General features: G+C 36.4%; 1 protein-coding gene across 2 annotated transcripts in view; it reads right to left on the reverse strand.

Annotated features, from left to right (window-relative positions):
* Nucleotides 1–27,111, reverse strand: part of MED13L (mediator complex subunit 13L) — a 211,017-nt gene that overhangs the window by 56,981 nt on the left and 126,925 nt on the right. Inside the window, exons 1-3 of one of the 2 annotated variants that reach the window (XM_064522314.1) lie at nt 3,537–3,659; nt 1,270–1,415; nt 9–203 (exon numbers count right to left, since the gene is read on the reverse strand). In XM_064522314.1, coding sequence (XP_064378384.1) covers nt 9–203; nt 1,270–1,300 — 226 coding nt within the window. In that variant the 5' untranslated portion in view covers nt 1,301–1,415; nt 3,537–3,659. Of the gene's footprint in view, nt 1–8; nt 204–1,269; nt 1,416–3,536; nt 3,660–27,111 lie in introns of those variants that run through there. The other variant, XM_026119072.2, reaches the window with a different exon arrangement.

Below are 27,111 nucleotides of genomic sequence, written 5' to 3' on the forward strand. Positions count from 1 at the left end.
AAACTTACCAACAATGACTTCAACTGCCACAGGGAAATCGTTGTCATATCCCAACTCTTCTTCCTCTTTCATCCCTTCTTTTTTCTTCAGCACCATAGGGTAAAAATACTGCCATTCTTCCATCAGTTTACGAGTTGCTGGGTCTGACATCTTATAAGACTGGCCCGTCAGTGTACCATTTAAACCATAAGGACTCACCAAAACTGCAAAATAAGAAATAACACTCCCTACAATATATATTTCAACTACTTAACAACCATTCTCTGCCTCCCTAGCTTCAGTCACTGTTCCATTTGCATGCTGATTTAAGGAGCTGTCTTCAGGGAAAACCACTGCAAAATAAGGCAAGAGTATGAATGTAAAGTAATACTACACTGCATTAGATTCCTGTGTGGCCACTCTTACTGAGTTAAAAAAGAACCTTTTTGCACTTTAGTTTACTAATTTCCACAACGAATTAATCTAAGTGTACTGAAACAACACTTCCTATATCAAAGAGTTGTCTATACACGGAAGTAACGAAGGCTAGACAACCAGCGGTAGGGTTTTAGCAGAAACATACGATATTAGAGACTTCTCTGCATTAAAAAAGATAGAGATAACAATATACGAAGAAAGCTGCAGTCTTAACAAATAAGGAGAACTACTGTCAAATAATGTATATTTCCATTCAGAGCTAATTTTGCTTTTAGTTTGATTTGATTTGAGAGAGAAATGAAGAATATAGCTCACTGAGATAAAAATCACAGAGATTTTAAAGGTCTGAGATTCTGTCTAAAGTTAACATTCAGTAAACAAAATTTATTTCTCAGTAAAGTTTCTATAAACACATGTCTGCATAAACTCTTATCTTCTAGTCTTCAGGTGTTTTTACTGTATTTTTAATTTTCTAAAGATTTCTTGCTTTAATTGCTTTGAAATAATAATTTCAAACTGCAATAAAGATAGGGTAATTCAATCACTGAGATATTCTTAAAGTTTTTGATGTAGAGCATTGCACCACAACTGCACCATTAATTTAATAATCTACAATTTAACTCTGTAAAACAAACCCATAAAAACCTGATTTCTTACATTGTCAAATATACAGGCATAGCTATTTCAATTTTTTTATCGTATTTTCCCCATTTTTATAAAAGTTGACAATCTATACAAGAAAAATACTCCAGAATTAGAGAACCTAAATATCTGTACCCATGAAACACTGAGGTTACAGATTTGACCCACTGACCTAGACAGTTCCAAACCAACCTCAAAATACACACTTACCTTGGAATGGCGAAGGTGAGGACTGGGCCATATGGATATGCTCTTCATTTATCAGGTAGATTGGCTGGTGCTGAGCAATTTCCACACTGGTGCACACATTGCTTTCCCCATGAAGAAAGAACGTGAAGGCGCACGACAAATGTTCGCTGGAGGGAGGGAGATGAAACAGATTTATTGACATGTTAATGAACTCATAGAAGGTAGAGATTCCACTGCCTTAGAGGCCAAATTGGATTAAAATACACCTTTCTGTTTTCTCACTTGTGTCTATGGAGTACAGGTTCACAGAATGATTGATAAACTTGTATGTTAGAATGATCTGTCCCAAGACGACAGTTTAACAGTGCTGACACCTATCTCTGAGATTTGTTTTCCTACTTGTTAAAGGGAGACCATTACAAACAAAGGGGATTATAAGCAGGATTCAAGAAGTAAAAACAGAGGTTCACAATGGAAAGGAAATTCTTCAAAATTAATTTTGCAATGGATTCTAGCTGAACAGTGGAATAGGAAAGACATTTACCTTCTGCTGCTATTACAGGAAATAAAAGCACATGAATATCACAGGAAATTGACAATGGTCTAAGATGAACCATGGATTTGCCACTGATCATTAAACATAATTTTAAGCGGATGGTATTTAAAATGTTCCTGCTTTATTCTACCCACAGAATAGCTAACTATTTGCTTAAATTTTCTTTGTCACAAAGCCACAAGAAAAATAGAACAAAACATTTCACGCCTTTTATCATCATTTTAATCAACTGAAAATTTACAGAGCTGACATGGTAATTATGCAGTTATTTTTCTGTCCAATACAATAGCTGCACATACCTTCATAGTTGTTGGCTTTGGCACTGGGCCAGCCATAGTGTAATGAGTGTTTTTAAGACAGCTCTTAACTACCTTCCCCAAAGGAAAATAACACAGGCAACTGTTACAATTTCTTTTTAGTATTTAAGTCAACCAACTGCTCTACTACTGTCAGCTATTTTTAAACTGAGACACTGATGGTCTAGAATAGGAAGCTGTTTTAATCTCACTAAATCTCTAAATGATTCTATACATTGTGCAGACAAGTTTTTGTCCTATAATGCAGATTACCCTTCTGTTAGCCTCAAATACTACTGCAATAAAAAGAGCAAATAGTCAGCTGAGAAAATCTGGAGAGAAAAGGTTACTTAAATGAAAGATAAAAATTAGACTGCCTTGGTGCTATCATCCTGTACTCAGAGGTACATTTAATACTATGAAATAAAATTTTTCATTATATTTCCATTTTCAGAAGAGAAAGAAACTTCAAGTTATAGTGCTCTATCATCAGTACTGTAGACTTAAATCAATCATTCATTTTTACAGCAAGTAAGGCGGAGGGAACAAAATGGGTCATCGATGCTGGCTATTTATATCTGGTTATCTTGTCCCAAGAGGAAAAACAAATAAATTAAACATTTAAAGAAAGGATTTCTGTGCATACAGGAAGTATAAAAATAAAACCTCAACTATTTAATCAAAATCCGTTAGTTTCCTGACATAGGATGATAGTCCTTAATATAAAGAAGCTCTTAATTAAAAAGTGATGAGAAATCTGGTCCAAGATCAAGTGGGGATAATCTCTGCAAATAGTTCAGCGTGCAGCAGGTCAGCCTTTCTAACAGAGAGAGCAAAGCTATTTGTAAAGTAGTCATTTTCAGCTCCTGTCTTTAGGATATTGCACAGAAATCCTCTTGAAACTGAAAGCTTCCTACAGTGTTGACTATTTGTCTACTATAGAACTGAGGGGAAAACTGCCTTTTGGGATCACACAGTGACTCTTTCAAGTCTCCTGCAAATTGGTCTGGCATGGACAAACCACGTGCAATCTCATGCAACATTCACAACCATCCATAAATACCGTCAGATTAAGAAATAGACAAAATAAGAGTTTAAAAGACAATGATTCATTTGTTTTTGCAAGGAAAAGAATACATCCCACTGTAACCTCTTCAACTACAAATCAGCTAATGCCAAACTGAATTAATGATTAAGTTCAGAAAATTAACTTAACTTCAGGTAAACGAAAAATTAAACAGCCAATTACAGGAAAAATGAAAATATAGTAGGAGGTCTCTTTTACATTCCTGCAAGTATGTCAGATTAAAAAGAAAAAAGTCATAATGAGTATTACTATTCATTACCAGCAAGAAAGGCTTCAACAGTTAATACCGGATCATTTTCAACACTACATCTAAACTATATCATGCTCAGTTACAAACAAGAGAACCAACCAATCTCATTCACGGAAGTATTCTTCTTCCATCCATTCTGACCACAGTTAACAAGTCCTAAGGGCGAGAAGCACTCTGCTCAGCAAGTCAATCACGAGACAGCCCGTGTGCGCCCAGCATCAGGCTTTATTGCCTGCTCCCCGTTCCTAGGCCTTCCTCCTGGGGGCGGTCTTGCAGTGCTTTGCAAGACAATAAGCAGTTACATAAATTTTACCTTTCCTCTGGTGCCAAACTCATTGCTATAAGCTCAGCTTTCAAGACCAAAAATAATAAAGATCAAGGCTGGTGGACCTCCTATACTCCTAATAAGCTTCTGGCAGATTGTGAGTAAAATATTTACTTAAGCAACAAATAAGAATTTTATTTCAAGAACATAGCATCGGTGCACTGTGTGATGTACCCCACTTAGGCATGTGCGTCGCAGCTTACTGACATTCTTGTCTTTAGTACATTTCACACAATTCCTGAAATACCAAGCTGCAGAAATCACTCTTGCTACAAATACAAGACAGATCTGAGTAAAATGCAAGCAGAAGAGAACTAAAAAAGTCAACTTTCAGAAGCAGACTGAGCACTGGGACTTTACTTTTAATAGCTATTTAGCTATATGTCTACATATTCATAAAACAGACCATAGATTTTTAAAGTTACCTAATTTCAGCACTACTTCCTGCCTCCCTGACATTCACAGTATCAGAGACCACCAGTAGCATGAGAAATGGCTTCCAAGCGATTTCCACCCATTCTGCAGTCTGCTGGACTGCCTTGAGCTGTCGACTTATCTGTTCAAAACAAATACAGTAATAAAAATAATACCAAGTTCCAATAGCTGCATTATACTCTTCCTTTGCATGAATTAATGGATTACCCAAAGTAAAAAAACTAGTTTCAAAATCAGACTTTTGAGCCTTCACTGCTACCCAGAGGAAAGGTTACAGAGATAGACCAAGTCTCTTGAGCTGAATGTGTGAGAGTAAGGTGACCATCTGAGCAAACCACCAGACATTCCTAATTTTTTCATCAGGAGAGCATAATGTTCCTTAGGAGAAGTTCCAAATCAGAAACCTGAATCAATCTGAAGCATCTGATGCATTACAAAAATAAAAATAAATTTGGAGGCATTTAAAATTATTTACGCTGTGAGTGTAGCAATTATGTTTAGAGAAAATACCACGAACTTGGTCTGAAATATACTTTAGATGGGTTCATTCAGCTACCTACCACTTAGTGTTTGGCTTACGTTCTTCCTCTCCTTGTTTTTTTTAGTCATACAAACAGTGCTGCTAGTAGCCACAGCAGCTTTCCGTCAGGAAATGTCAATACAGATTTAGTAAAGCCTATTCTTTTCGTGCTATTTTATAGCATTAAAACAAAAAACAAACAACAACAGACAACGTGTATCTGTGTACTCCAGCCACACTATGCAGGAATCTTTGTCTCCTTTTCAAAACTACCTTTTTAGAAACCCTTCTTTGTAGGCAAGAGATGGTTGTCTCAGTTACAATGTCATCTTCGCAAACAGGGGCTGGGTGAAATATTTTAAGTTATTTCCAACTATAGCTGCATTAAGGCTGAGCTCTGAAAAATGCTGGGCGCTGTGATCTTGAGCCAGCAAATACTTGAGCATATACTTTTTGGAATATTTCCACTATATGCACTGTGAGACTTACTAAAATAAAAATCATTGCTTAAATGAAAGACTTCTATTAATGGAAGTAGAAAAAAATTAATCGCTCCCCAATTACAGTGACATATATTTTGTTTCTTGCAGTACTGTCTCCTTTATTATCCATTTCACTTAATTTTGAAGCTGCTTGTCAAAATAGATTTAGATCCCTCTTTTTTTAAAGTAACGAAATAAGATAAGTCCTAAGAAGTAAAAGTGATGCCATATAACCCTTTGTAACAGAAGAAAATATCTATGTCCTTCTGTTAATTGTTATTGGGGGTGGGGGTGCATTTGCCATGCAAAGCAAACAAGATGCGTAACACAGAAAAACCTTCCAATAAATACTATTTACGTTAATCAAACCTTCAGCGCGGCACCTAATCACATGCAACCGACAACATCTGTCTTTCAGATGTTTCCACTGGGATCTTTGTTACCTTAAATAACACTTGAGCTGCCTAAAAAAAATGTAGCTGAATATCTCATTAACATAATATCTAGGACCTCCCATAATCTTTATGGACTTCAGTCACTCAGTAACGAAGAATAACTTATTTTGAAGGAGAGAAATATATTAAATGAAATTTACATACATACACACACACGCAAATACATATATATATATATATATATATAAAATGAGATGAGGATTATGAAAACATGACTAGGTTTAAACTATGCAACACAGATTGGAAAAGAGAACATCTGATGGATTTATTGTCTTTTTTTTCCCCCCATATGTTAGTAGGTTTATATAAATACTTGCTGGAAACTGTGCTATTCTGCATTCAAACTTTAAAGAGGTTATTTCCATAGACTTACAGTCATTAAAAAACCCAAAACAAACAAAGAATTACATTTCAAAGCTGAGCTGCGACTGCATGCCTGTGTACAAAGTCAGATTTTGTCCAAATCACACAACAACCTCTTAATCTTTGCTTGTAAGAGAATCTGCAATATCTAATTTTGGATGACAAATTTGGCAATCAGTTACTTCAGAAAATTAATAATAAAAAACCCTCACTATAATTACTTCTTTGGAATAGGAGAGAGGAAAATGGATACAAAAATTAAGAGAACATTTAAAAATATTTTTTCTTTATTAGAATGACTTACCATTATTATTTTACTTATTTGAAAACATTCATTGTGCTGAAAAGTGCTTTATACTTTCAAAAACACCTGCAGCAGTACAACACGCAGTCTTTAGGGTAGTTTTCCTTCAGAACACTGTAACCTACTTAAACACTAGGAAAGCGCAATGCGGAGCAGAACGAGGATACCGACACTAAAGGTTACTTAGAGGAACGTATGGGACAGTTGTGAATCTCGTATTTGTAAACATTCACCTTGTTTTTAGAACAATTCCAAGTTTGAATTAATTGGAGGGAAACAACCCTGATCTCTGGTCTTTTTGAATGTGGTAGCAAAGCTCTGCAAAAGGTGGGGGGGAAAAAGGAACTGATGCACACCAGGGACAAATCGAGCACCTTGAAAAAAATAATATCTCTTGCTCTAAATTTTGACTATGTACATGACCTAAACCAAACCCTCTCAATAACAATATGGTTGTTGAAATTGTTGTTCTTTACTATAACAAATGTAACCTCAGATTTGGGTCTCTTTTGCTCTCTTGGAGCACATCTAAAAGTCCTCCTTTCTAACACAGCCACCGTAATTTTGAGCTCAAGCTCCCTTCCTCGCTGCCAGACTGCCAACAATCTTCTTTTTTTCCTCTTCTATTTTATAAGCAGCTGCCCAAAAAGCCACTGATTGTGGGTAATTAATTATATTTTACAAAGAATAAATTGCATTGCTGTTCTAGTTCCTCTCAAAAATACCTTTGGGTTCTGAAATCCCAAACCCACAATCACCCCCAAATGACTTTATTAGCAAGTCTGATCTTGGAAAAGAAGCAGCAATAGGTTGCATACATTAGTAACATACACAATCAAACAAGTAAGATTAGTCATCTGTTTGATACACACTATAAAAAAATAGGGCATGAAAAGGCTCTGCACAGATTTGGAACATAACACTCACTAAGTGAGAGCATAATGAAATAATTTCCCCTCTGGGTTTGTCTAAAGCAACAGGGCGGTTACTAGCAGGTCACAGTGATGGTCTGGACAGGAGATGGCAGCACCTGGACGCACCTACAGTCAAAAACATTCACGAACAGGTGTGAGGAATTTAATAGCCCAGAGAGGAGTGTTAAAATTACCTCTTGAGATAGTCTGATGACAAAAAAAAGAAAGTCCTTGGTGATGTTTGTATTTGAATTTGAATGAGCTCCCCCAACACTGTGAATTGAATGTTAAGGGAACGGGGTGGGGGGGGAAGGCCTTCTAGTTTGATTGTAGAATAAGTTGCTTCTTTCTATCGCAAGTCAGTCACAGCTTCCATTCCAACATGTGGGCTATCCTTAAAATCAGAGTAATGGTGCACTCTCACCGTGCCCAGTTTTCCCATACATTTCTCTAGGACAGATTTGGTTCAGTTCAGGAATTAGTTTTAAAGGGACTTGTCTGGCAACTGTGCTAGCAGAGAAAGCTTCTTCACATACGCTGAGTGTGGAAAAGAACCTGGATCTGAGACTTTATCAATAGCAGCAAAATAAAAAAGGTCAAGACCTGTTTTCTGGCCCTTACGGGAAATGGCATGGAATAGTTCATGTCCATATGGCTAAGCCCTCTTCATTCCTCCCCAAAAGGGAGCCATCCCCACTGCTTTCCTGGAAACAGTCTTTGGCCTGTGCTATCCCCAAAACCTCTCCTGGGCATTGCCTTGGAAGGGGGCTAGTTGGCACTGGTCAAAGCCAAGTAGGGAGCACGCAACGATAAAGCAGCCTGAATGACTGCAGACCAGCTCTTGAGATCACGACCTGTAACTAGTGCAGATGCAGTCTGAGAGGCCAAAGATTTACATGATCCTTTCTCATACTCAAAACTGACCTGTAATTTACCCTCTACCTACCAATGCACTTCGAATGTTTTATTTCGGCTTGGGCAACAAAGTAAATTATTCAGAAGTACAACTACAGTAGTGCACAAAGTACAAGCACTTCTGAAACATGGCATAATTTGTAACAGTGCTCAAAAAACAGCAGTAAACCAACATGGAAAGCATTTCTAGAAATGAGACAATTTTGGAATACATTTGATACAACATTCTTCCAGCAAATGGTAGGTAGTAAAAGCTGACCAGATTTCTGTACCAGTCACGAAACTCACAGTTTGTTTCTCTGTCTCATTGTCTCTCATGAGGCCTATATTTAAATATTTGAAAGGCCATCCTAGAGCCTAGTTCCTGCTCTATAACTCCATGTATTAGAGACTATTGAGCAACAATTTTTTGCTCGGCTACATCCAGCACGCACCATGCATTAGGAAAGAAGGCTGCGGCACTGAACTGCAGCAGTTCTCCAGGCAGGACTTTGATTTCTGGTGGAGCAATCTTCTGAAGAACCAGCTGAACCTCTGTGCTGCAGCCCTTCCAGTGTACCATGAGACTTAATGCAGCTTTTCCTCATGGGACAAACTGTTGTCTCATGAACAAAGGAAACCTGCTGGGAGAAACCTGGTTACGCAGGGCAGACAATCTGTGTTTCTGTAGCGTTCTTTCTGCCCAAAGTCACAAAGCTTTGTATTGCAGACAGTACAAATTTGGGAGGTCAATTTGCAGACTAAATCATATAGCCTTGGCTATCCTTCCCTTTTTTTTTTCTAATTAAAGGGCAGAGAACTTCAACAGGCCCGAACCTTTGAATGATTATATTATTTTATGAGTCAATAAATTGCCTCTCTACTGAACTGAGTTCTACTGTATTTTTTCGAAACCACGTATGAGATGCACGTACAGAAACTCAGTAGAAATATTAATTACCTTTAGTGTTTTCTCAGTGGTGGAGAAAAGTACTGAGATAACACTTTCGCAATGTAGAAAGCATTTAGATAACATTATCTAAACACTTTCTGTGTCACGGATTTATTATCTCAACACTTCTTAAGTTGTCACCAACCAAGCCTCTTGCCAAGGCTAATATGCCTCACTATCAAGATTCTCTCACTTACTGATCTCATCTCCAGCAACCTTCTCTTCTCTGTACAAAATGTACGCACAGGATGACCTGCTAGCCCGGAGGGATACTGGAGTTTATATTCCAAATGGATACATCACTCTGCAGGATGACAGGGGCTAAGACAGTGGTATGAACGCCTCCAAGAAGTCAAGGGGAAAGTGCTGCACACCCATTAGCTAATATTTTGAGTAGTAATTATATCGTAGTCTGTATGTACAGGATCCACTTCCAGTGTCTGCCGGAGGAAAGGTCACATGAAACATATGCAACCTTTAATACAAATATATTACAAACCGCTCTGCGTTCTCTGCACTGGCTGTTTATAAAGTCTTAGATTAAGATAGTCTTTCCCTCTCCCTTTTTTTTTTTTTTTTTTTTTTTAAATGACCTCAATAAAGATGGATTGGACTACACACAGACAACGTAACAGAATTTCATCAGTATAGGTATTATAATGTGACACTATCTAAGCTTATCAGGAGAGAAGTTTTGACCTCTGATTGTGGACAGAAGGTCACCAAGCTTCTGCTACACAACCTCTGTAAGGCACAACAAGTTTTACAGCAATAGCCATAACATTTTGTCCCTTAAACCTATATCTGTATAAAAACGGGCATTTTTTACAGTGTGTTAAAACTGTGTTTACTATTTAGCTTTTTTTTTTTATTAATGGATTATTTAAATCATATGGATAGCTCCCCCCAGCTTACTGGCATTTTGAGATTTTCTTTCATGTCCAACTGAGGTAGCAGCATTATTCCATTTGATCCTTTGAATGAAATATGACACTACAAAAAATGAAAACCTTCCTCTCATATTCACAATAAAATCCTAATTTTTCTATATTAAAAATGTTTGGCACATTGAGCACGGAAATTTATTGATTTGGTACTAACTGCACATATGGGTATTATGCAGCTTGTCAAAAGGCACTGTTTTGACTTAAAATTTAAATTTTTAAGATGAACTGATATAATAATTCCTAGACTGTCCTGGTGACAGTTACTGAAGAAGTCATCCAAATTAGCACAACATTCCTGAATAATTAAACTAGGCAGCATGCTTCCATGTCCACTGTTCGCATTTCCTTTCCCTACATTCAGGGACAATTACTGCTCTCCCTGTCAGGTAATGCCGAAGGCAACATGGAATAAAAAGGAAGGCTGAAAGCCCCTAGATAAAGGATAAGATTTATTCTTACATCACATATGCAGAAATATGCGAAAAATTACAGATGGTGAGAAAAGCTTGGTCAATAAATCTGTTAATATAAAGATTAATCAGTTAAAAGTCAGAGTAAAGCAACGCAGTTTTACAGTTAACACTTCATAGCTACAGGACCAGCCCATTCAAAACAAGTTTGTGTGAAGTCCTTCTCTGCATAGGGGACATGATTCATCTCTGTAACAGGATGCCACCTGCAGATCAAACTACAGGAAACCAACCAGTACTGCTAAATACGCTAAGATTATGTGCATCTTCCTACCAACACTTAAAATTTACATACTTGCGCTTCAGGTCATAAAATATTCCCTCTGCAGAGAAGAGGATTAGATGAACAGAGAAACAGTTTCACTCTAACAGAGATTTAGTACACTTAAACAAAAATTTAGATGTGCTAAATGGTACTTTAAAAAAAAAATTCTTGTTTTTATTAAATCTAATCAATAGCAGATAAAATTCACAAAACGAAAGAATTCCCATGCAGGCAGCGAAATAAAATTTCTGCAGTGAGAAATCACAACTAACATTCTTCCCTCAGCAGTAGGTAAATGATTTAGTCAGCATTATGTTCTTGAACTCTCTAAAGTACCACAACGTATAGCTTGAGGCACTAGTGATTATTGAATGGCTTTTCTTTTTATTTGTGTTACACTTCAGAACAGTGCCGACTCAGAACTACAACTATTTAGAATTATTTAAAGCTGCAATGCCAAAAGAATGATTCTGCAAGTTTATCGCATTCATTGTGAGTAGAAATTCATTGTGTTAAGACAAAGGACCCTGCATGTTTAAGGAACCCAAAAGCTGTTATGACCATATTTCTATTGTAACATAGGCTATACTCTTTACAGCAAAATATAAGTCTTGTACCAAAAAAAACCCCAAAAAAACCAAAAAAAAACCATAAAGGTTTTTAAAGGTACATTCAAGTTAATCCTGAAAACACACATTCTCACAAGAAACTCTTAAGATTCTTCAGATTAAAAACTTGTGTGTCTTTAACATAATCAGGAACTTGTTCGTATCTGTACCAGTATTACCACTTACTTTTAAACAGTAACACCAGTTGCTAACAACTACAAAAAGGATTACAACTAACTAGAAAATTATCAAAATGGATGCAATCTTTCTTGCTTTAGCACACTCAAGACATCATCAAGAAAAATGTACGTAAAATTTCTAAAATCACTGCTGTTATAACCCTTCTGAAATTTCTTCTCGTCTCATTCATTGCCTTTTGACACAGCATTTGAAATGGACTCCCCTGGAAAATCCATTTCCACAGAAGAACTAATATTCTTTAAAACAGGAATCCAGCCAGATAAGCATATCTATTTGAAGCGACACATAATATTCATGAAACATTCAAGTACTTCTATTTTTTAGCCAGCCGTTTTTTTAAGAGTTACATGTGGTAACTCAAAAAAAAAAAAAGCCCTTTTCTGCTGTATTTTAGTAAATATTATGTACGTAAAAAATCACCTCAGAATTGCCATGAGCAGTTTTGCTCTAGAGACCAGGACTGAAAAAGCCCCCTTTGCATATTGATAGCCTAAAAGTCAAGAACACGCCTGACTAACACTGATGGAGGTGCGCCAACCAACTATTCCATTTTTTAGCCTAAGGCAAAAACTGACCTTTTCTTAACAGCTCAGTACTGCAAAGTTTAAACCCTAGGTTTCCTTAAATTAGGCATACTTTAATAATTTCACCACAGATAATACAGCTATCAATTACTCTGTTTCATGAAGTGACCTGTACTGGAATCGCTTGCTAGCGCAGCTGCACACTGATTCATCTGTAGGTCACAAATGCAGAGCTGAAGCTTTGAAAGAAAATGAGGCTTCCCTCCCCCATAGAGATGCTTTTCAGCAGTCACAAAGCGGGTAAAAATATCATCCTTTCCTTTCCTATTTGTGTCATACTGCTCCAGCCCCAGCAGCTGTTGCTTGCTGCAGGGTGGCAGGCTACTTAAATGTTGTCCAGCGCTGGGCATCTATCCTGCCAGTCAGCCGAGCCACCTACACCCTGCAGGACAGCTTCACCACGAAAAGAGAGTTTTCCTATTAAAAAGGGGGGGAACGCCAGGGGAAATCTCAAGAGCTTTGACATTTGATACATGACAGTCACTAGCACGTATCAAATAAGTAAGAGTCTGTAGAGTCTGGGTGATGAAAATAAGGACTTTTCATATTAAGTTAGCACAGTTTTTATCGCTATACTGTACTTCCACTAATTGTTAGCATATTAAATGAAGTTGGCTATCTAATCATGTGTCTAATCATGATTTAAGGCTTTTTTTCTTTTCTAGATAAATGTCAAAAAATTGTATCTTGATTGTTATCTTACAACTAGTTCTGGAAGGTAAAGATTTAGGATGTTTGATAATCTGTTTTGCCTCAAAATAGCCTTGACCTCCATGGCAATTTGTCAAAAATGATTACCCACAATCTATCTAAAACTTGAAAGAATATTAACTATGAAGTATATGAGCATTACAGTATTTATTTTCTGGAGCTAGTACATAATTATGTATGCACAGTCTGAAATACCACATTTTTTATTTAATACACATGGCCTTCTTTGTGCAAATGACATAGCTCTGAGTTTTTCAGTAACTAAGAAAATGTTTTCTCAGCGTGGGAACACCTAATTGAAACAATCGCCAAAGTACTGTTCAAACAAGGGGTGCAGAGACCTCAAAATCAGCAATTACAGGGGAAAAAAAAAAAAAAAAGTCAACCACTCTGCAATAAACCTAACTAAAAGGCATATAAAGTATGAGGGGAAATAATTAACACATGAACACAAGATGATTCTCAGATTGCTAATAGCTCAAGGGAAGAAACTGCAGCAGATAGAAAGACACCACACTTTAGCACTCCTTGCATCATGTGTTTAAATACGGGAAGGGTTTGCCTGCAGTTTTAAAGTTACTATTTTCTAAAATCCTCAAAGCTTGTAAGATTGTTACACATGAATCCTAAAAATGAGGCTCAAAAAGAGTGAAATTCGAGGTCTTGCAAAAGACAAACTTTCCTAATAATAATGGAAGCTAATTTTGTAAAAAGCATGCAGTCTCCTGTTTCATTGCTTTCTGACTAATTTATGAAGCAGTAGTATGGTAATATCAATCCATAGTATTTTACAATTAATTTGCTTTATCTTAATTTAAATTACTTTTTTCCAACCAGTCACAGAGATGCTATCCAGATATGCACACAGGCTCTGTCACCACAGTTAAGACACCAGACCACAAACAAATACATAACATACTTTTGACGTACAAGTTATAAAAATAAAAACACAGCATATCAAATGCCACTCCTCTTTTTAGCAATGCGTCTGAACACTCGCTTATTTTTGCTGTCTGCCAATGTAGGTTAATGCATCCTTCTTTCCTTCAACCCCCCCCCAGAAAGCTGAATGCTATTATCCAAAGTAGCATTATATTAGATTAAGGCCATTTGGAAAGGATATTCTTGAACAAATATGTCAAACTGGAGGGGGATGAAGGGACATAACCCCCTACTTTGTTGTCATTAAGTTCACTGAAGATGAAATTACATTTATCTGTTTATTTCACAAAGTAAGTACATCAACAGGGGGAAAATATGATTACTTTATGTTCCTTCAACACAGGAAAACAAGGAAGAATGCTCTTCTCAGAGTCAAAAAGCTATTAATGCAATTTCGATGTATACTTTCAAACAACTGCTTACAATGTGCACCTCAAGTAATAACTAGAAGTATATACACTTACAATGATTTTTACATCACAGATTCACATAATTTCAAGAAATCTAAAGCTATGTGATACTAAGTGCATGTGCCCATTTGCCAATATGAGCCAATTACAGATTTTAGTTTTTCTTCTGACAAGTAAGCTTCAAAACTGTGCGCTCTTCACTGAAAAAGCACCCATGCTTTTAGAAATTTGGCTAGGTAGCCTCTGTCTAAAATTAAAAATGACAACTGAAAATGCCATTTGTAGATGGTGGAAGACACCGTTCATTTGTCCATCAAAATAAAATTTCTGACACCTTCACATGATTATGAAGCATGATACTTAAATTACAAAACATGAAGAGGTATAAGTCTTGATGGAGAGCTTTAATACTTCTAGGACTTGCAGCTGAACTTTGAAATCTGGCAGGAGGAGAGCACTACTGTAAAAGAATGCATTTGTTGTCCCTTAAAAGAAACAAATTACAACTTGACTGAACTTAAAAAAGCAATGCATCTAAAACTTTCAACATTTCTTTGCTTTATGAGGAACAGAACTGGACAGAGGACCTTATTTTTCAGAAAGAGACCAGAACCTCATTCACTTTACAACATGTCATCCTTTGCTGGTTTTTCTGTAAAAGAGACTGCCTGAGATGTAAATACCTATTAATACATATTAAACTTAGTGCTATAAGCCAGCTACCAGCTGTCCTTCAGGATGATGGTTGCAGAAAATTATTTCACATGCACCCATTATACAGTATGATCACAATTCATGGAAAAAAAATTTATGATCCAAAACCATACTAAAGCAACATGCAGAAAATATTAAAATCATGAAAAATGCATTAATTTATTCAATGCCATGCATTTGTGATCTTTCCACTTTCAGAGTACACTTTAATTGACTGGTTTAGAGACCAATTAATCCCTTTACATTAAGTCAATCACTGAATCCTCTCCAAATAATTTAGTTTCTACATGCTGACTCCCATTTGATATCCCTGAAGAGTGAATGCGGTTGAAACAGGTGGCACACAAATCATGTTTAGTAATAGAAAAAGAACTGCATTATCAGGGATATGAAGTATTAAAAATAAAGCCATGCAATTCAGTCAGCCATATACTGTTTTCTACTGCTCCAGCTCCCAATCGTTTCCTGAATGCTTTCAATGCTTTTTGTTTTCTTTTCTTTTCTTTTTTTTTTTTTAATGGCAACTGCAGGTTGATATTTATTTTACTTTTCATTCATTTCTAGTTCTCACCTACCTGTTGCTACCTCCTTCTCTGGATACAGTCCTGCTGGCTTTTTTCCTGGGTCACCTGGTCTTTTGCATTTCTCTCTTTTCTATATGTAATCTAATGCTAACCTGGCCTGAATTAAGTTTGAAAGGTAACATGTCTTGTTTCCCCTCTCATTTATTGACTTCAAAGCCCCCAAATTGCAGGTTCTGTAACAACCATCTTCTTTCTAGGATGACTCTTCTGTAAACAGGATTTCATTCCATCTTGCCAAGCAGCCAGACACACTTAGTTTACAGATTTAGTCACACTGTATTACTTTATATTGCTTCACTCAGGGAACAAAGACCTTAACTTCATCCTTTATGAGATTTTGAAGAGTAACTTGGTATTACAGGTAAGGAAAGCTGGATCTGTCAGACAAGCAAAGTTCCACTACGATGGATAACAGAGGTATAAGACATCACCCAAATCTAATAACATTGTATTGCTAGAGTTTACAAGGACCGCCCTCCCACACACGCACACTCACTTTGAGTTTTTTGCCTATTAAAACCACTCAAAATCTCATCACTATTAGAATCAGACACTTTCCCTCAAAATAACACATTGAAGGGTAACAGAATGACAAGGAATTTCGCTACTAAAGCAGAAAAGTAAATTTGAGAATGCATTAATTAAAAAAAGTCAAGGAGTTCACTTTTTCTATACGTTGCCCAATCAAGTAAAATTTTTGGAACAAAAAGTTTCAAATAGACTATAATTAAAAACACCTCCTGAAACTACATGATGCTCAAATGAACAAACAGAACAACTCAAACACATGAAAAGAAACTACCTTTCCTTTACATCAGTCCAAATTGTTCTGTCTTTAACATATATACAGACATACAATAAAGAGATTCTCTAAAAAATAAAGAAATTATGTGCAATGAACACAATTCAGAAAAAGTCACATGAGCAGGACAAATAACTACAATATCATAATAAATGCAAGTGTTCTTGTTTTTACTTCCACCAAGTAATCTTATAAAAGAAATTATTTCCTTATTTTTTTCCTTGTATTAAGAACAAGCAAATGGCTGCTGAAAAGAAACACACACACACACAGCCACACACAGAGACACACACACAACCATGTCTGTGGTAGAAATATTTTCTATAAATGCCTGGCATACCAATCATATGCTTTTACAAGAATTAAACTACAAGTAGTGCTGCAAAGTATGCTTAACCAAACAGAAGGCTTCATGAACTAAAACAGCACTGATTCAAATTGTGACACTATGAAATAAAATGACTCCCAGAGAAAGGAGAACCAGTATTATTTATTCATCTTCAGTCTTAAATTGTGAAAATCCAGAAGTAAGCCAACTAAAAACAGTTACTGATTTCTCAGTTCTGAAAATGCATGAGAACTTTCTGTAAAGCCTAAGCAGGCTTAGTCTCTTTAAAAACCAGTGCCTGTGTCTTGGCCTATATTGCCATCTATACTGCTGACTCAGGATCTCTGCCAGTTCAAACAATTCCTTAGGAAGGAATGTGCTGCAACCATTAATTTTGTACCGATTTCTAACCCATGTAGAGAAATGAATAGTTGAAATGAATAGTTGAAATGAAACTCTGGGCCAGTTCGGTGATGCTAGCTATTGTGACAGCGTGTATTTGTTTGCAAGCGAGAAACAAGGCTGTTTGAAACAAAAGAAGACAGAATTCCTGGAATAGCTCAGGAATCACTCCAGAGAGTCACCCCAGTACCTTTATGATGGAAAAGTACCTTATTATGGAAGGGAACCAGTGTTGTTGTAAAGAGCAGATAATTGGACATAACCCAAGATACTTGAAGGAGCAGATGAGGAACATCCCTAGCAGGAAATTCCACCCCAGCATCAGCAATAGTCTCTGTCGCCCCTTCAAACTTTGGCCTTTACATTGACACATCATTCCCTTTATGGTGTGGACAATTTCTGTATGCAAGCTGTAGCGTCATTAAGTATTCAGTCTGCCCTCTAGACTTGCTTATCAGCCCTGAGCTGTTTGGATCCACCACATCCCAGCAGTGATAGGGAATTTCTGCCTCAGCATCCCTGTCTTCCAATGGAAAGAAAGCTAACAGCAAAAAACAGGAATTTCTGATTAACATTAAACAGCTCTTTTCTTGCCCCTGGCACCTGAAGACAGGCACAGTCTGCACAATATCGCTGTTTACACACCCTATGAAGAAGAGACTTGCGTCCTTTTGAAGGTATTCTGGTAAATGGTGGGGTTGTTCACCGGTCTGATTTCTAGCAGGTAAAACACAGGCACACACGCAGCTTTTTGAAGATGTGAGCACAATAGCTTGCATAATCTTAGCGGTGTTCCCACAAAGGTGTCAGGTCTCCATCATGCACTTAAAACCCGTCTATACATACATCTTTACCAAGCTCCTTTCTCTTACCACAATCAACTACTGTGTGAGACGCATTCAACTATTCTGGAGAAAAGGACAGGTAAAAAACGCATGTGCAGGAGAGTGAAGAGAAAGTCAGAGTAAAGGGTACAATGTGGGGTCTTTTCTGTGGAATAATTTGGTAATACTAAGACTGGAAAGGAATGAAAGGAGTAGAGAACATGCATAGTTGCTTCAGTTTCTCCTTAACAGTAAATGATTTTCCTCTATATGCAGACTACTCACTCAATCTAACTCAGGAAAACAAGCCACCTTTGCTGATTCTAGTGAACTACTCAAAAATGTCACCGTAAAATGAGATTGTTTTTGGAGGGTCCTGAGAATCAAAGCTACCATTATTTAAAGATAGGAAGAGATACATCCCACAAAAAGGCACAATTATGTCCTTTATTCTGTCATAAAAACTTTTCTGACCTTACTGTCACAGGAATCAGAACTAGTCTGTAGAAAAATCCTTATCAGTAGAATGGTAAAACACACTTACATATTATGCCAGAATTTAAATCTAAAATGCAAGTAGTAATTGTTTGCACCAAAACTTGCAAAATAATTTAATTTGGGAACACCCAGAAATGAAGGAAATCCTGCAAGTTGGCAACCACCACAGTTACTGGAAGACCACATGCTCCACAAATAATTCTACAGAGCCTTTAATTAGAACTAAAGAACAGTGTTTTAATGTAAGGTCCAAAATGAACAAAACTTCTAATCATTTCCCATTGATCAGAATATATCTAGTATACATAAACTTAAATATCCACCAAAGAATCTGAGAATATTTTAAACTGTTCATTTGAAAAGGAAAAACAGACTGAAGAGAACTAAAAAAATTGATATAGAATGAGGTAGTTGCGCACTATTACTTAAAAATATCTGTAAATTCATTTCATTCACAACTTTAGCGGGAAAAGAGACAATACTGTCCTAGTGACATCACACCTGCATCCTTCCTACTTACACACTGTTGCCATAGCAACTGCTAAGGTCTCAGTGTCACTCAACACATAATTACAAACTCAAACTGAAGTGTATCACAATCTGAACAATTATATACTTGAGAGAAAGAATGAGAAATAGCCTTATTTCACGATGGTTAAAACAAAAGTCCCTTAAATCCCTCCAAGTGCTTTTGTTTTGTTACCATGGATTTGCACATTCCTCCCACTAATCATATGTGAATTTTACCAAATGCGTTAGTATCTGCAATCACATTCTACTCAAGATGAAGAGCAGAACAAGTACTGATGGATGTGGCTTTAGCTTTAGGCGGAGTGTCTACTGCTCCTTTGAGAAAACCCAAAGCTTGGAAAACATTATCACTGATAAGAGCCCACAGTGGTGAAACACAATGCAGTTTTGGGGAGACCTAACATTTTTTGCGTGCGCCAAAAGGCTTTGAATTAAAATTTCTTAATACATGGCTTCTCTCATTTTCCATTTTTTTCAGGACAAATGAAAACAATACCAGAGTGCATCGAGCACACAGGTACGTAATTCATAGCAGCACTTAGTCCATGGATGTATGACCAGTGAGTGGAAAATATTCAGCAAACTCTAGCCCACCACAATCTTCTGTTTTACTCATGAAATGTCTCAGTTATTAAAAATAAATCTGTGTATGTGCTTTAATTTTAAAGCATGTCATTCTATAACTGAGACATGAAGGAAATGTATTAGGGATGACCTAAGGGAAAAAAAAAGTTCATTAGAGAATGTCATCATCTAAGAGTGATTCTGAGTCAGACTCAAGGATTTACTTCCAGATTTATAATCTATTTATATTAAGACAGTGGGCAGTTTACTGAGGCTAAGATTTTCAGAAATATTCATGCTAGATGTTTTTGAAAATCAGGCTACAAGCATCTATCTTCTGTGCACAACTGACAGACTCCTTCAAATACCTAGCTCCTTTTTTGATGTTTTAGTTTTACCAGTACATTAGTACTGGCAATAATACTTACTTCATAAATATGTGGCTTTATTTTCTAGCAAGAAAAGAAAATTATTGGAAAATAAAAGCAGATTTCACAGAACGGCAGTAAACTCCAAAATGACCCAAACCAACAAAATGCTGTAAAGTGCTACGTTTTCGTATCACTCCGAATAGAGAAAATATTTGCATTTATTCAAGTTTTATTTTGTTAGCACTGCTCTTTATTTTTTAAAGAATTAATTAGAAGGGGAAGTGTCTCTTAGCAGTCCGGCTATGAATACTGGACCTTCTCTCCTCCTGATGGAAAATGGACCAACTTCTCTTATCTCCTCCCTCTCCCCAGCTACTCCATCTTACTGAAACAAAGCTGGGAAAAGTGTCTGTTTGCGGCGTGTAACCTCATCCTGGCGGAGGAGGTGAAACCCCACTGCCACCTTCCCCAAGCCTCTTTCGTGCCAGCAAGGTAGTGCCATGAGCACGTGCGATAGCAAGGGTATGCAAAAATAACAGATGTCAGACAAGGCAAGGGACGCAACTCGCACAGCCGTATGGGGAGCATAAGTCTTTTGGAGTGTCTACATTAAATATGCACAATTGGATAGAGAGCTGCAAAATCTGCACAGACAGTATGAATAATCATGTACCTAAGTGATATCAGTATTGTAGAAAAAGGTTGTAAGCCCTCTGCAATTGGACTGGCTTTTTTAAGTTTCATGAGATTCTGTGACATTTTATGCAGATTAAAAAATCTACTCTTTTATCACAAGCTAATGGTGGCAGACATGTTTTTGGACGATATTTTTAGGTATGAATACTACAAATGCAGATTCAAAGTAAATCTGCTATTTTATTGGCAGCATGTTTGCAAAGCAAATCACACGGACACCTTATGTCCAAGAGCAGGAAACAGATAGGATGTCAGAAGCTATAAAAGATTTTGCTGCATTCCTGCTGAGAACTCAGCTTGTTAGACACAGCACTCATACATTCTGTGTCACACTTACTCGGTTAGCTCTAATAAGAACAGACTAAAGTAAGCATATATAGGGTAATACTGCCTTCCTCTTTGACAGAGGAGATGAAATAAGCAGTACCACAGTAATACTTACTGCGTCACTGAAGAAATGCCCTTTCTGTACTTTAAATAAAATGGGAGAAGAAGAAATAAAAAATGCCCTTAAAATAACATCGTTTCCTCCAGTTACTCTGTCATTATTTTTAATAGAGTTCTCAATGTTCTGGATCACTATTTAGCAATAAAATACATTTTACTCCAATGTATTCCAAAATGCCACATCTCTTAACATATCTGCACAGGGAGCAGACAACTATCACTTACAACTATTAGTACTTTGCAGCTTCCTATATACTGTAAAAAGTGCACCGAATGGAAAAATACGCACAAATAACTCTACTACAGATTAAGAGAAGCTAGAGGCCAAACACAGTTTAAAGAAAGCAACTGAACCACCTGCTAAAGAAATGTTTTCTGATTTCTACTTCAGGAAAGGAAGAGAGAAACCTAGTTCAGGATTTGGATAAAGCCTATGTCACTATTCTAAGAGTGTCCATTAATACAACCCTAAAAAGCTAGAGAAAAAAATAAGGCTTTTATTTAGCCATACAACTCTGAATTATGTGAACATGAGTCTATAAAATGACAATGATTTTTATGGACCATGAGAGTGAAGTTTCAGAACTACGAATTTTAATCCCACCGAAGTTTTAACGTTTCTTTCAAAATGATTTTTCTCTGAATTAAAACAAAAATGAAATTAGAAGCATAAACATTAATTTGACGAAAATACTTTTTTTTCCATAAAAAGAGAGTTCTAAATTCTAAAATTCTAATTCTAAAAAGGTAATTCCTATTTTGTAATGATACCTCCGCAATTACAATGGGAAGCTTTCTGAAGAGCTACTTAGTAGCAACACGCTTAGCATGTCACAGAATCTGTAATAACAGAGTACTTATAGTGTTCATATGTTTCCAAGCAAATTATGTGTTTTCTGTATCCTGTAAGTTCTATTTCAGTGGTGGGCAGAGAGAACAAGACCTTACTTTTTATTGGATAAGACAAACATATTAGAGCAGAAGATAATAGGAAAATAACAATTTTCTACGTTCTCCACACATTTACCAAGACTTAGGCTGGAGAAAGATAAAACAAATACAAAGCTTTAAAACTGCTGGTTACGCTAAGACACTTACAATAAGTGATTAACAAGCAACTCAAATTGAAGATATTTTCTCGCTTCCCCTTATATGCTGGCTGTTTTGAGAACAAAACAAAAAGGGAGATGTAGCCATTTGTTCTTCGAATACGTTAATAAAGTTACATTCATTTCTGCACAAAGGCAAAAATAATTACACCAATGTAGGGAATTCTTTAAGATATAACAAACACTGCAGATACAAATGTAGACAGGCAATAAACAACTTTGTGCAAGATTCTGCTTTAACTTTATTCCTATCACAGTATTAGCTGCCAATATGAAAGAGCAAACCAAGAGAAGTATGTCTCTTATCAGGTTCTTGTGCTCTCAGTACTTCCTTATGGCAGACTTTTAAGCTTTGCCAAGAAAAATAGGTTTCCTCATCAGCCTTTGTCAAAAAAAAAACCCAAACCAAAAAACAACCCCCCCCCCCCACACACACACACACACCGAGCAAATCACTAAAATTTTAACCACAGGCTAGTTTTAATATTTGTAAGGTAGAACAGTCTAATTAATCAGGTGTTTGTACTAGGATATACACTGAACTTCCAATTCGAAATTATCGTAACATCATGAGAAAATCTGTTAAGGTTAGCATGTATTGGTATTAATAATGAAAGTGTATTTGTTATTACCATACTGCTGGATAATTCAAAACTTCCTTTTATCCTATTTTGTACAATGTATCAGTTTCTGGAATAAATGGAAACAGAGCTATCTCCTCCCAAACCCCCTACAATTACCCAAGGCATAGCTGGAAGTCTGACAAACACTGTGACAGCTCAGACCCACTCGGTGAAAAACACGCAAATTAGCCCTCTGCCTGCATGCGCAGTCCTTCACTGCAAACATTACTTGAATCGTGCGTTGTACCTATGTAATGACTTCTAACGTTCACTTCTAATTAGTGCAGGATTACATAAGAATCAAATTTCTACCTAGAACAAAGTACTGAATATATGAATGAATTCAAAGGATTTCTACAAAAAGAGAGGATTGATGCTCTGATTAGAGAAATAAGACAGCGTTGAAGGACATGCTGGATGACAATGCAGTCCAGGAACTGGAGTAGGGGAAGGAAATTCTGATTTATATTCTCATCTCATCATTGTGGCTTTTGGTCAAACCCATTCACTTAGACCCACGTAAGCCACTTCACTATATCTACATTTCTCTGTGAAATGAAGGGAAGTTTATTAACCAACTTCATAAAGGCCTTTGAGAATTCAACTGAAAAACAATAAATTCAAGGACAACAGTTACGCTCTTAGGGAAGCAAAAGAAAATAAGCCATGTTTGCATCTTCTGACCAAAGCCCAAATCACCAAAACCAACACTCCAGCCCTTTTTCATTATTACAGCAGCAACAATCAGCAATTCAATCAGCAGCAACAGAATTCACTAAGAATCTCTCATACTTAACATTTTCTAATGTAAAAAAATTGTTAAATTAAAAGATGCATGAGGTTAATTTATCAGGGATTGCATTCTTCCTTGATACTTCACTACTCCATAAGCATCAAAATCCCACCATTTCTTCCACCCTCTGTAGCTGCTTTTTCCATCTTTAAGACACTGTTAGTTAAGACAGAGCTTCAGAGAAAAGAAAATAAAGGCTTCCGTGGAATATGCTGGAATAGCTCCGTGTAAAAATCAAGTATAAAATATAGTAACATTCAGTGTTCGGTTTGTTGTTATACTGTGCAACAATAAATAAATGACAAAAAATTGTGAAGTTTTTATTTTTAGACTACCAGCAACTTGCAATGAATATCAGTACGAAAACAATTTTTTCCCCCATTGGTAGAAATTACACAAAAATTTGTAAAATTATATAAAGCTACAGATTTGTATTTTCCATTAATATCAATTTCGGCAGGTAGCTAGTTAGAGGAAGAGACATTTCCATACAAATTATTCAATGATAAATATGAAATTGCATGGTGTTTGTGGAAAAAACACAGAAATATAAACACATTTTTGTCACATAATTAGTCGGAGCTGCAAAATGAGACCTGCATTGAAAAAGCCTGCATAAATCTACTGCCAATTTATCTCAATAAAAGTACTGCAGAGATTTATTGATAGGTTGGCAGCTACAGAATAGCTAGATACTGCCAACTAACAATGTTGTATATAACTATCTACAAAAAAAGTTTTAATATCTAGTGATGGAATATGATATTCTTATTTCATCACACAAATAGTCTGACAGCAATTTTAAATGGAAGCAATACTTTCCAATACTGCTGAGTACACCTTGAAAAGAGTTAAGAGAAGCAGATACAGCTCATCTCATTTAAGAGCTCTAGTCATTCTTCCTGATCCATTTCACTGATTTTCTCTTGTTCCCCCCCCCCCAAAGAAACAAATAAAGTACTTATCTTAAACTGTGAGTTAATCTTGAAAATAGCATGGAACACGTGCATATGATTTTTCAGGAGTAAAAATTCTAGTAAGATGTAGCCAAGACTTCGCTGGCATAAAGAGGGAGGCTCTTTCTCATCCCCCCAGATATCTGTACTCCTCACAGACATAACTATGCTGGCAAAAGCCCTAGCGTAGATGAATGCATAAAAGCAAAAAATATTCTAGTACAAATCATCTCTCATGAGAGCTCCTTTAAGCTGTTTAAATAAACTAATTCTTTCAAGTATAAGCTGTCCTAGCACTAGGTGGGATTGTTGGTTGGTTTCCTAACAAGCCCTTACTAAACAGAGGAAGGCTTTTGAGTAATCCTAGCTGTTAAATCACTACAATCAACATTCAGAGATGGGAATGTAGAGGTATACACACAAAATCAATCCTTGTAATTATACATTAATAGTGAGTGCTGAAAACAAGCACATTCATATTCATCTTCTAAAAATCTTTTCATAAAAGTATACAAATAATTATAATACAGAGCACACATGAAGAATAAACATGAGGTCATCTAAATAAAAAATACACAAAAATAACTTTGGTTAAGAAATATTGTGTGTGTTTGGGATAGGGGAGGAGAGCAACATCTTTTTGCAGTATAAACTTACTGGAATTGTAAATAAATGTATCCAGATTATTGATTTTAAAAAATGACTAGTATTGGGAAAATTGGCAACGACTCTGTAAAAACACTGCCTCACTGTAGGTAACAGCTACTACGGTAGCCAACTACTGATGCCCACATATGAACTGATATATAGCCCTGTAAGGTAGTTACAGTATGCACACTCTGATTGTTGCCAAAGAATTAAACCTTACGAAACAAATTACAAATTGGATGCCACACTGCTTTACTTTCCTTAAGCAAACAAAGCCAAGATTCTTAAACTAACCAAAACATGTCTCATGAGAACTTTACAGTTAACTATGCTTTTCCCCACAATTTGTTCTTCCATAACATAACAAAGACTGATCGTTACGTAGTGTAATATCGATCCAAGCTAGCCCTAGAATTTCCATTTCTAAACCTGTCTTCATAAAGCAGAAAGGGACTTAAGTTTCCCAGCAACCATGGAAATTTGAAAGATCACGAAAAAAATCAGTTCAGATAGATGCCAAATCTTATTATATTTGATACGAAAGTTTTAAAGAAGGCTGGATATAGGAAAATTATTTAGAAACAAGATACAGTCTCTGGTTTTGTAAAAACTATGTAGATTTAATACTGAGGCCAGGCACTGCCATCAAATGGCAAATGGATTTAGCAGGTCCTGTTTCCCTTGTGTTAGGTTTGTGAGTTGAGCTCAAGGGAAGACTTTCTTCAGGGTTGAAAGGGTAATTTAGTTTCTGTGGCCCATTAATTTCTTGGCTTCTTTCCCCAGTCTGTTCATTAGTATGAAATGTGGTGATGAGTTCGAGAACATGGAAGATGAAATAGTAACTTACCAAATTCTTTCACACAATGATTGCAAAATATCTATCAGAATTAACAACATTTTGAAGTTTTCTGACCTAGAATTCATACTAGTGGCCTAAACCAATAACCATATTTACCTTTAAATAAAATACAAAGTCAACTGATTACATTATTCCTGGGTTCTCACAGTTATCCATTCACATTTAAGCCAGTGACCTCTAAACAAGCAAACTAGTTTTACTTCAGCTGAATCAGTAACAGATGGAAAAGATACATTACTCTTAATTACAGGGTTAAACAGATAATTACGAAAAAAACACCAAATCTTCAATGTTATGAGTCCCTGACTCTATTAATATTGCAGGCAAAACACATACCTGAATTTAGGAGTAAGGACAATCATTTGGTCACTTCTAGAAACAGATTTCTCTATGATTTCCTCCCTTCCAGAACCACAAATTATAACTCTTGAGCTAAAGAAATGACTTTTAGCATCATGGAGGCACATACGAGGCATATAAGCCCCTAAGTTCTAGACTCTTAGAAAGAGTTACTACTCTGCAGCATTATTAGCTTGGTTTAAACACTAACATGATTTGACCCTTTCCCCCAGAGGGCAGGATGGAGAAAAAAGAAATTACATTTACTTTTGTTGTATTAGAGACAATGGTTCTAGGTCTATTTAAGAATGAGAGCCACCCCTTCCCCTCATACTGAATTAAGTGGCCTGGGTTAATAAAGGTTAATAGCATAGAAGTGTTAGGAGTGGTCAGAAAAAGACAGTCAGGATTACACTTCATGCATTCCCATCCTGTAACTCAGGACATGGCCTTTAATTTTTCATTTTTTAAAACCAGCTGTTTAGAAGTGGCATAAACCCAAGGAAGCAGAAATTCTTTTGTTAGTGTCCACATGCAAAAAATTCAAAACTCTAAATAGATTCTGTGCAGAATAGAGGAATAATCTAAATGAAACATACACACGCTTTAATAAAAGGTTGAATTCAGCCAGTTTCTGGGGTTTGGCTTCCCTGATAACTCTTGACAAGAGAGCACAAACTTCAGTCTAATTCCAGGACACCTGTACCAGAACTTCCTGCGAGCTTTAGTGTTTCCAATTTACAGCACTTGTGTGGGTCACAGAGCCTGCCATCTTGTCCCAGAAGAGGGTTTCCTTTCCCCATG

The sequence above is a fragment of the Dromaius novaehollandiae genome, chromosome 17 (assembly GCF_036370855.1).
Source record: "Dromaius novaehollandiae isolate bDroNov1 chromosome 17, bDroNov1.hap1, whole genome shotgun sequence".
Taxonomy (NCBI): domain Eukaryota; kingdom Metazoa; phylum Chordata; class Aves; order Casuariiformes; family Dromaiidae; genus Dromaius; species Dromaius novaehollandiae.